This window comes from Brachionichthys hirsutus, chromosome 12, assembly GCF_040956055.1.
Source record: "Brachionichthys hirsutus isolate HB-005 chromosome 12, CSIRO-AGI_Bhir_v1, whole genome shotgun sequence".
Taxonomy (NCBI): Eukaryota; Metazoa; Chordata; class Actinopteri; order Lophiiformes; family Brachionichthyidae; genus Brachionichthys; species Brachionichthys hirsutus.
Window position 1 is genome coordinate 7,005,183 of NC_090908.1, and position 11,891 is coordinate 7,017,073.

The window sequence follows — 11,891 nt, forward strand, 5'->3', positions numbered from 1 at the left end:
TAAATTACACCACCGATGCAAAATGACAACGAATGGCAATAGATTACATAAATTACAAAGACAATTAATATGTGTCTTAATAACTCAAAAGGTTCTGTTGGGAATCTTACCAGGAACAGATGATTACATTTTGGTGATGATCCAGAAGAGATCCTAGATTATGGATCAGTTTGAGATTTTTGTTAACATTACAGACAATGGAGCTTCAAAATTTGTTCCTCAATATCTTGGTTGATTATTGACCGATGTTTATGGAATTTGACACAGTCATGCAGGGTGGTGACCTCTATCTTACCACCGAATTACATCTGGATTTGATCCAGAAATGAGTAAGGAAAAAATAAAAATCAGTTACAAAAACCCAACTTCGATTCACTTTCACTTTTCATGGTTGGTGTATAAAGATACCAAGAACAATTTAGAACCTTTTGGTGATGTTGTAAATCTAATTATGATGGGAATGAGCTGCTCGGCAGAGCTCTGTGCTCTCAGAGTGCTTTTCTAGTTAGTATTATTATTATTATTATTATTATTAAAACATTGAACCACTGCTTTTAAGGCTGATGGAATTATAAGAAGATTGAATATCATGACTATAAGTATCCTCAGTTTCAGTTTAACTGCAATTAATTCATTACAATACCTAAGAGTCTCTCTTTTAGTCACTCTGTCTCTTACGAAGACATGCCTCTGGGCAGCAATAGGAGATCACTGACCTGTTAAAGACCGACATGGATAGAAAAAACTCACCAGCTCAATGTGAGTAGGCAGATATAAGGCAACCTCCACAAGAAATAAGTATGCCTTGTAGCGCCTACAGCACTTCAGATAAGAATGGCCTCTACAGTGATATGTTCTGTTAATTCTGACTCGAGTATCAATAAATAAAAAAAGTCAATTTCATGGAAAAGCCAATGGAAAAATGGGGCAGCTTTGAAAAACAAATCGAAAGAGTTCTTTTGAAGCTCAGTTCTGATAACTATTTTCTATTTAGCTTTCAAACCAGCTCATATCAAGTCATTTCAGTCCCAGGCTTAAAGGAACAATATCCTAATCCACCCATTACTTTTAATTTCTCTATTCAGAGAATGGACAGATAGATAGATATATATGCGTCTGTTCAACCGGTTGAACAGACGCATATGGATGCAGGTAAATTATTAATGAATAATTAAAATGTATTTAATTTAAACTTGAAGTTGTAACAACCCCCTTGCATTTGTTGTATGTAAACCTGACACCATATCACATCAAGCCTCAATTAACTTTGATTTCCAGCAATTGAAAGACATTGCTTTTCTTTTCAGCTTATGAAGACACTGTACTTCAATGTTCTTTAATAAAATGCTTTTTACAGACATAGTATATGCTCAAGGACAATATTTTATTGAATATATAAATGGCAACTTTTTCACTGCTTTATTTTTTTCATTCTATTTCATCTCTCTCTGCCCATGCCTTCCTGTCTGCCGGTGCCATCTAGCCCTTTGTCATGGAATCCATCTTTCTTCCTCTCTGTTTGGTGCAGATGGAGCAACAGGACAAGGGCACACCAGCCAATCCATTTCCACCTTGTCATCTGCAAGCATTTCGATCTACCACAGTGCTCTTCCATCTCGATTAGGGGTGGCCTGCAGTCAGGAGACATGTCAGTATGTGTGTTATGTGTCTGTGTGAGATTCTCTGTATGTGTGTGCGTGTTCTGGGGAACCGCAGGCATGTGGTGTAAAACTGCGATAAACCGTATTGCATCACCCCCACCCGCATCTCACCTGTCAAATCCAAAGATATTGTCATATTGAGGATCTGAAGAATGTCGCCACTTTACTGCGACAATGAAAATTACTGTCCCCCAGAGAGAGGAAATGGCAGCTTATAACAACCAATCTCAGATGTGCCATTTGTCAAAATTGATGACATATTTTGATTTGAGGTGGGGGTTTTTTTTTATATTTGTGATGAACACAAACACACGCATGCACACACAACCAATGTGTCAATATTTTACACCTCTGAAAAGATGGACTTAATGTAGTTTGTAGACTTGATCGCTAGAAGGCTTGGTGCCTCAGGTAACTTTTCAATTCCTTTCGCGTATGAGATATACACTGATGCATTTTTAACCAGTTCATCCCCCTTCTTGTTTATGGTTATTATTTAGTCATCTCTATGGAAAATACTACAAATCAATCTTTTAATACCAACTGCTGGTTTTGTTGTGTGATAATTTAATTAAGAAGCAATCCCATGAATGTATTTTTATCATCCACTGAAGACTTAGGCCTACACTAACCTCCCATCACAAACCATTGTCTTTTCCCTTAGGTTGGTGAAAATACACCTTACATATTTCCCCCAGTGCATAATACTTACAAAAATCACATTTGACAGTTTGACAAAGTACATTTTTTCAAATTCCAGTCATGACAGAGTTCATCACATATTTTTCTTTAATTGTGTTGCTGCTGAAAAAAAAGAAAAAAGTGCGACGAGTCTCAAAAATGTATGTGTGTGAAATTGTGACCTGCGCAGATCCTAGAATATATGAAGATACCTTTATGGCTAAGCATATATGCACATCCTACGAACATACACATATTACATATGTTATAACCAACATGTAGCTTAGTTACGTCATAGCCTGCAATATTTTGAGAAACTGTTCATGTTGATCATATTTGCTTAATTCATTCTGTCAAATCTCTATGGGAGCAAACTTGAAAATTATAAGGCCCAACGCCGACAAGGAGCTGGCCTCCACTGTCTGTATGTTCCGTCTAAATGTGTTTCCTGCCTTCTCATCGACACGAGCCATACTGGTCCGTCTTGGATCTGTCACCTCCCGGTTTACTTTACTGCCACAGAATGTATTTTAGTTCCCGCTTGGAAATGTACATGCTTCAATCTTTACAAGCTTGAATGGAAAAAAGAATATATATATACTACATAATACGTTTGATGGTAGTCTTTGGAAAGCCCAAAACACTATTTGATGGGAAGTATTGGTATATGCTTATTATCCTGTCGTAACACATGCCATTCTCTTGCTTTTGTTCCGAAAAAAGCTTTGTGTTAAGTGGAGATTTCTTTCGTCTGTTGTGTGCAAGTTAAAATCTTCCAGCAGCATCAGTATTTCTTGACTCCAGTAAAAATGTCCTCAGGATTCCAGCACGCCGGTGTACCAGCTACCCTACTCTAGAAATTACATCAGCCAGCATCACCCGGGGCTCCAAGCACCAGGATGCCAACATTCCGGCCATCCTCTCACAGGAATCAGCGGCTTGCTCAAGTAAGGCTTTTGGCACCAGGGTGCCCCCTACTGGCCACTGAAAGAAGCTTATTATAGTATTGGCACAAGGCAAGGCAAGGGAAGTAAAGTATCTTTATTGTCATAGTATACAAACAATGAATCAGTAAACCCTCATATGGAGACGTGAAATGCAAAATATGAAAGAATCAACACTGGAACACACACATAACATACAAATGCAAATCTCACAGGACATGGCACCAGGACCAGGCACTTTAATCACCCAGCTTCAGTGATAATTGTATTGGCAGCGGGGCTGTCTACAACTGAACACCAGAAACCATGTTGCTTCCACAGCCCTCCCATAATTAACTCCAGTTCTCTTTGTCCTCTGTTTCGAGCTTGCTCTCATTAGCTTCACACAGGTTACTGCTTCCACTCTTCTAGAGCCACTTAACCCACTCCTCCTCTTTCATACTTATGTTTTGCACATCAGTATTTCAGGATTTTGTACTTTGGTTTAAAACGTAGTTAACCAGTTGTTTCAATGATGTATAAAATGTATTGTATGTGAAATGTGAACAGCCTGAGACATATTCCTAGCAATTAAAAGCTACACTCAACTGTAAGTTAGGACCTAAATTACCATAGGCAAAACCCATACAACCTCTGAAAGGAGTTGTTACTGTCCATGAATCTGATTGCCTCATTTTTTTTGGCAAGGCCACCAACATTACCACCAATCTTTGTGGATGGCATGACGGCAATGGTTTTGACCTCATTATCCTTGCCCCTCTGACCGCCCATCTCTCTTCACTCATTTATCTACTTGTTCTCCTTTTCTTCTCTGTCCATTTGAAGACACATTTATACCAGCCCGATTGTTCAGTCTTTCTCATTCTTAAAGCAAAAATTAAGCAATGAAGGGTGGGCTTACTCTCTGACTGCTGTAGGTGTTGGGTAACAAACTAAAATTAATCTGTCAAGATGCAGAGGAGAATATTTATAATTGTGAAATTGGTACTTTTTTCAGTCTTTATCATATTTTAAATAATTGTAGTACACAGTATTCTTTACAATGACGTACCAGCCTATATTTTTTCTTATAATATATAATTTGTCTGTCAGGCTTTCAACACCAGCTAACAAATGCCTCGTGGTGCTTAGCTGATACTGCTAAGTGCGGCTCTATAAATGGATTGGACACAATTAGAAATGTTAAGATGAGATCCTCACCTTGAGGTCAGAGCAGTTTGGAGTTTGTTCAATCAATTCTCCTTAGCAATGATTGCAGGCAGAGGATTGAGAAATGAAGGGAAATCCACAGGAGACTATGCCACATAGCTCGATCCTGTGATGCTGACAAAGGCAATTTGACACAGAAAGCCGTTTTTCCTTTGTTATCTTAATATCTCCAATGGATGAGTCACAGTTAGTGCACCATCGTTATGACAGAGTGATACAAAAGAGTAGTGCCCGGTATCTCAGAGATACAACTTTACCAACAGCATTCTGCATAGTCAGCATATAGTTAATGCCCCTTTGTTAAGTTAACCATACGTTCTGGAGCAGCAAACCAACCCTCCCACTGGAAATCATTTATTACTTGTGAAGTGATGATGTCATGAGGTGACTTAGAAACATTAATGATACATTATCCACTGAACTCATACATGTGACATTCGGTCTGCACCTGCATTTTAAACTCGCTGGGTTTGCAGTTTATGATGTACAGCAAAAGATGTAGACACTCTACAACCAGGATTCAACATTTCAAGATATGGATTGAAGTGGCTGAAATCTTATCCCCAAAACACTTCTTTTCTAATATATATAGATACTCCTCAATTGTAGAAATTAACTTTTCCCATCCAAAACCACAACGCCCTTTACAATCTAACCAAAGGCCCATTGTCTGGCATTCATAATGTACACAGCACAGTATTTACTTTCCTTCTCCTAATCAACCCCAAGGGCTGCTCACTGTGCTCTCCTTGCTGTCTCTCCCTCCCTTTTCATTTCTTTGTGTAAGTAAATAGACATCCAGTCATTTCTTATTGGCTGCTATTAGGCCTGTCTTTAATCAGTGGGAGGTGCTTGAAACTGAGTCAGTCAGACCTCTTGAAAACTTTCCCTGCTTGTGTTTGGAACTGTCCTAGAAAAAGTGGTGGAGGTGAGGGTTAGGTTATTTTTTATGAGTTTCAAATCTACTTCAAACTGACAGCTGTTTATCACCAGGTAAATATAAGAAGATCGGAGGACATTAATAAGGAAATAGAAAGCATGCGACTTTATCTTGTATTATGTTCCTACTCAACTCATAATGGGAGTATTCAGCAGTCCTTGATCTCTTGCTGACAGCCTTGAGGTAAAACCTTCATTTTATACACAATGTTATTGTTTTTTAGTGTTTTAATGTGCAACCACTTGAGATTATTGAACAAGTTTATGGACACAAGTCGGACAATCAAGTCGTCTAATCTTTGTTATGGTTTTTACTATTAAATGCTTGTTGTGTTCATGGAAATGTATTTTCTGAGCATGAATTAAATAGGGCCACTGTGTCAGAATCCATTCTTCTTAGTAAATCAGCAGATGACATAGGAGAACCACAGTGCCCCACCTGCATGTAGATGAACCTAATGTTTACTCCATATACACAGACAAAGGTTTTGATGGGTATCAGGAAGAACTCAGTGTTTATATCAGTCTGAGCTTCTGTAGGCTAAATTCCTAGGTGTTCTTTTTTTCAGTTGTTTCCAGGCTAAATATGTGAAAATGTGTTCCCAAATCCTTTGAGTAGTTTTTTTTCTTTGAATCTCCTCTTCTGGTTTGTGCAGTTAGAGGGAAAAGTGTCCAGCCAGGAAATCAAGGGGTTTTAGCGCTTACATTCAGAGACGTTTATCTGTTACAAACCCAGCTCTCTCTCTCTCTCACACACACACACACACACACACCCAAAGGCACACAATAGGATCTTTCCTGTTTGAAATCTATCCAGGAATGGGATAGTCTGTGATTTGAAATGCTCCACTTCTCAGTAGCTAAACATTCTACCCCCCCCCCCCCCTCCCCCCTGCACAATCATGTGTTTCCAAAAGATTATGTTCCGTGCCTCTAAAACCCAAATCCTCATGTTGCTAAGGCAGTTTCAAAAATCTGGTATGAGCATTTTAATGCACTTTAATCATAAGCACCTTACATGTTCCCTGCTTTGGCAGGTATTATAGACTGCAGCCAGAGGAACTGAAAAGTAACATGTTACAACCAGCCACGCTGGTTAAGATAGCGTATCTTCTAAATTTAAAATGCAAACGTCCAGTCAGAAATTATAATATAATATAATTTATTGCTTTCATGATGGTCACCTTTTAAGACGTATCTATATTTAAAATGTGAGGCATCTTGGCATGTTTTTCTTTGCTGACTTTTCTTGTGAACACAAACACGCCACTCAATTCTCATGGGAAATGGAACTCCAGTCATTTTGACTAATGCTGTAGATAAACGCTCTGCTCATGTTATTTCTCATATACAGTAGTTAAAAAAATAAATACCGTGTCTCAGTGCTCAGCTGTGTGCAGATATGGTTCACCAGCCACATCCATATCAGGCCAGATGAATCCCTACTAATGTAAAGAAACACAGATCAGTCTTTGATTCATGCTGCACACACGGCAGGACACTTTGTTGTGCTTTCATGAGTTGCAGCTGTGTCCCCAGGGTGCCCAGAGAGCTTACTGATAAAAGAGGAGCACACATGCCATTGATTGCTATAGCCAAAAACACCTACAGTAAACACATCCAGTCAGTAAACTTCAAATACTGATCAGAAAATTGTTCGCTGTCAACATATTTTTGTCTTACAAAATCTTGAATCACAGCATCTAGATGTAAGAAACGTTTAGGATTTGCACTCAGATAATTTAGGGTTGGTTAAGCTCCTGATTCACTTCACTGCACACTTGATTAAATACACCTGGAAGTGCAAAGTAGCATTTAAAGTGAAACTTAAGCTCATTTCTGAAGATTTTAATACCACCAAACTCCTGTTTCATAGCTACATCCAAGTGGGCTGCTCAGTGCAGACTGTAAACACAAGGCTATGCAATTATTTCTGCATTTTGTATTTAAACATATTTAAGAATCTACGTGTACAGCCCATATGTTATTTTAATCCAGTATATCCTATTTTTATTACATCATTTAAATGTAGGAGAGTAATTAAAGCAGTTTGGGGGGGATGTTATGCCCGCTAGATCTACTTCTATCATCTCTTTGCTAATTTATTTGTATTTATTTCTTCATCGCAGGGCCACACACACCTAGACAGACAACCACTCACACCTATGGACAATTTGGAGTGATCGATTCACCTAAATTGTGTGTTTTTTGGAGGTGGAAGGAAGCTGGAGAACATATAACATACTCCGCATAGAAAGGAATCAAACCCAAAACATCCTTGCTGTGAGGCAACAGCACTGTCCACTGCGCAAAATCAATATTTTTGTACAGGCATATGGTTCCCTACATAGGAAATGACAAATCCATACAAAGACAGTAGACGGAGAAGATGTTCATAAACCCAACCTGAGAAGCACACAGGAGAAAGGCTGAGACAACACTTTCATCGCAAATTGGCAAAGAAGGGTAGGAGAAAAGTCAGACTAAATACAGTAGGAGGCAAGGATGTGAGACACAGGCGACAACAGTCAGGAAACAGACACAGTCTCAGTTGTGGGAGAGGACAGAAGCAGCAGGAAGTCGGAATAGGCAGGCAAGTAACACAACAAAACAAGAAACACACACACAAACACAACATAAGAAGACACGACCTGAGTGAGTCAGTGAGTAGTGTCAGTTGGAAAAACGTTCTTCAAGGTAACCTGGTGTGGCCACAGTTTTTTTTTCAAATGTACTGAAAATCATGTTTCAAATATGTCAATTTAAACAGTGTAAGTATGAGAATCTGCCTTCAACAGTATCAGCAGCTTGGATTGAGACACAAGGAAAACATTAGATAGCACTGAAAAGGCAATGATATTTTTATAATAATAATGATAATAATAATAATAATACAATTACATTGCAGAAACCAAGACATTGTGGTTTATCTGCGTAGACTGGTGATTGCCATCCTTACAGTTAAGTTTATGTTTGCTGTTTTCCTGCTCACTTAAAAGCATCATCATGACACTGACACTGATGCTGTTGTTTCATTTCAGCTTCCTCTCATCAGTGCTTGACCTGAACTTTAACCGCATCCATAACTCTGTGTGCTGAGGAGGCACCTTTTGGTTGGAGGCTCTTTCACAATGAAAGATCGCTTGGGGGAGCTGCAGCGGAGGGCTCAAGACTTTTCCGAGGCGGCGAGCGAGAATGCTCTCCCTGTTTCATTGGAGAGTAATGTCGATGACCCGGCGGTGGTCGAGGTCATCACGCCACAGGCTGTCGTGTTTGAGCAGGAGCCAATACTTGAGAATTTCCTGTCTGAGGTTCAGAAAATCAGGGATGATATCACAACCTTGGAGACAGAGGTATTTGTTGTTGTTGTTGTCGTATTTGCTTTTGAAGTTGCCAGTATGCAATTATTTTTAATCCTAATTTAGTATTTACTTTTGAAGTGCTGTAACTACTATACCCAGGCTCATTCTTGCTTGCCATCTTTCCCCCCCCCTCATTATTTCTATTATTCTAAAACTCCAAACTTGACTTTTGTTGCAGTGTTTTTGTATATTCATTTGTCGTCCGCGATCAACAGATCCTGAAGTTCGGCCAGCAGCAAAAGACATTGGTGGCAACGATGCGCCGTTTTAGCGTGATGAAGAAAGACAGCAGCATAACCCGGGACATTAAACTTCAGGCTGAAAGCCTCCACCGACGGTTAGATGCTCTTTCGAAACATATCCAAAGGACGGAGGAGCAGCATGGGCCGACTGCTGTTGCCACGAGGATTCAACACTCCCAGCATTCAGCTCTGTACCGCAGATTTCAGCAGGTTGCAACCTGATGATGAGGATTCTATCGCTCTTCTATGCAGAATTTTTTGAAAATGAAAAGAGTAAAACTGGATACACACAATACATTTATTCCACAATACTGTGCATGCCACTTTATGTTCTAACACCAGACCTGACAATGATCATGGAAGGAAACCAAGCCATAATTAATTATACTAAAGGCAAAATAAATGGGAATCAAATGTCTTTTCCATTTTCATTTGCACTCTCTGTCTCACTTTTCATCCTCTCATTGTGTTACAATTATGTCCAGGTAATGCTGCAGTATAATGAAGGCCTGCTGACCAAGCAGGAGCACTGCAAGCACTTCATTATCCGGCAGCTGGAGGTATCGGGAAGGGATGTGACGGAGGAGGCGGTTAATGAGATGGTGGCCACGGGAAAATGGGAGGTCTTTAATGAGAACCTACTCAATGATGCCAGAATCACACGGTCACAACTATCAGAGATTGAACAGCGACACAAGGTACGACAAAGTTGCCATGTGGCTGATTAGATTGCGCTAATGCAATGCGCTTATGATATTCAAATTTGACAAATATTTTACTTTTTTGTTACATCAGCATTGAAGGTATAACTGGAGTGCTCTAAAAATATTGAAAGTAGTTTATGGTACCACAATACACAATATTTGATAAAATAACACATTTACAATATAGACCATTACTGGTCGCTGGATTGAACTAAAGTCCATTTGCTAACACACATATATGCTGGTAATATCAAACATCCTACTAGCAAACTAACACAAATAATAATTTGTTCTGTAATATTGTTTGAAAAGCTTAACGATATTTCCCATGAGAAATAATGGAAACTATATTAATCTGTTCCTACGCACCAGATAAATGCTAATGTACATGCATACAGTTAAATTAATATGTAACTACGTGTATCTAAACAACAGATAACACATACAAGTGTGAATAGTACAAAAAACAAATGCATAATAAAAGTAAATTTAACACTATTCTGAATCATTTTCATACTGTTTTGGCTGTCGGGTGAGGGAGGGACAAGGGTTATTCCTTTGAAAGGGAGACCCCTTCCATAAAATGACCGGGTAACTGTCCTGGGTTTTCGCCTTCTCTCTCTCTGTAGCTCAGGTTTCTACCATACCGCGCAGCAAGATCTGACTTTTCATATTGATTTCCATCTTCAAGTCGACAGTTGTTCCACTTTTCTTTTCCAGTAGTATTCCTGCTGCCTTTATTTGCATCCATCGTGAAGACTCAAAAGAAAAAACCCGAAAAATCAGCACAGTCTTTCTCCTGAGGCAGGTCGACTCAAACTGAACTGACTCGGGTAGACTCCGCCTTCGTTCACGTGTCTTCGGTTCGCCTCGGCTCCACTCGTGTGTTGGAACTCCAAAAAAATGTTCAACTTCCGAGGCATTTTACACTCGAAAACCTAGTTGTTTGACTCCTGAGGTTCCACTGTACTATATGTCAGATAAAGCATCTAATATAATTAAATATTGGAATAAAATATTGCTGTTTTAGTTCCAAAACTCTCTGATAGATAATCTCATTCCAGAGGAAAAGCTTTTCAAGCAGTCTTGAATGAATACAAGCCATTGAAACAACCCAGTACATGAAAACATATTACAACATGCATGTGTATTTACTGTCCCTCCTACTGTATCTGCAGTATTAATCCCATTATCCCTCTCTATTGACAGGAGTTGCTGAGCCTTGAGAACAATTTGAAGGAGCTCAGGGATCTGTTTATGGACATTTTCGTGCTGGTCGAGGAACAAGGGGCCTTCATTGAAAACATCGAAACCAATGTGGAGAGGACACAGGATTATGTAGTTGCATCTAATGAGAAATTCAAGTTGGCCGCAAAGTACAAAAAGAAAAATCCCCTGCGACAGCTGTGCTGCTGCTGCTGCCCCCCCTGGAGATGCTGCTTATAATACAAGTTACACATCTTACCTCCATATCTCATTTCAAAGTCCCACTTACTCATTTGGAGGAAGCAACCCTGGATTCAAGTACCTTTAAAGCGAAGGTTATGTTACTCCTGTTTTTGCTGTTGAACAGATTGAGGGGGACGTCAGAGTCAGCGGAGCATAGAAAACAATTAGGGCAGGAGGCTCAAATAGCTATCAGTGGCACTTGTTTCTTTCAAAAGGATGGGAAGAGGCCTCTATTTGAAGAGACAGTTCAGCGAACGCTGCTCACCAACACTGCTGCTTATTGGAGACCTTCACTGCCACCTGACAGAGGTCACAAACAAGGGGCTTCTGCCACTACCAGCGCTAGGTCAGCAACACTGATATTTCCTCACTTTACTTTTTTTTTCTTTGATCATTTATATTTTTATACAGTATGTGCACTTCAAGAATTGAATATGTTTTCCAATCTTTTGTCACTTTCTTCTGAGCAGAAACAAAAGTTTAACATGGACCAGCAAGATCTGTGTTTCAAAATGAGACCTCAGTTTCATTTTCATTTCAAAGTGTGATTGTTGAAACCTGATTTTTTTGTTGTTGCCAATATTCGGTTTCACAGAGGCAGGAATTCAAGTAAAACTTGATCAAAACCTAACTGTCATGGTGAAAACAAATGTACAACAGTCAATGGTGCGAAGATGATTTATTTTATTTAGCTGTTAAT

At 39.3% G+C, this 11,891-nt stretch overlaps 1 protein-coding gene across 1 annotated transcript; it reads left to right on the forward strand.

Annotated features, from left to right (window-relative positions):
* Window positions 1-8,565: 8,565 nt before the first annotated feature.
* stx19 (syntaxin 19) lies at window positions 8,566-11,188 on the forward strand. The gene is made up of 4 exons (XM_068746716.1): window positions 8,566-8,787; window positions 9,012-9,248; window positions 9,524-9,736; window positions 10,952-11,188. Exons 1-4 carry the CDS (start codon window positions 8,566-8,568, stop codon window positions 11,186-11,188), a joined length of 909 nt encoding a protein of 302 aa, XP_068602817.1.
* The last annotated feature ends 703 nt before the right edge of the window (window positions 11,189-11,891 follow it).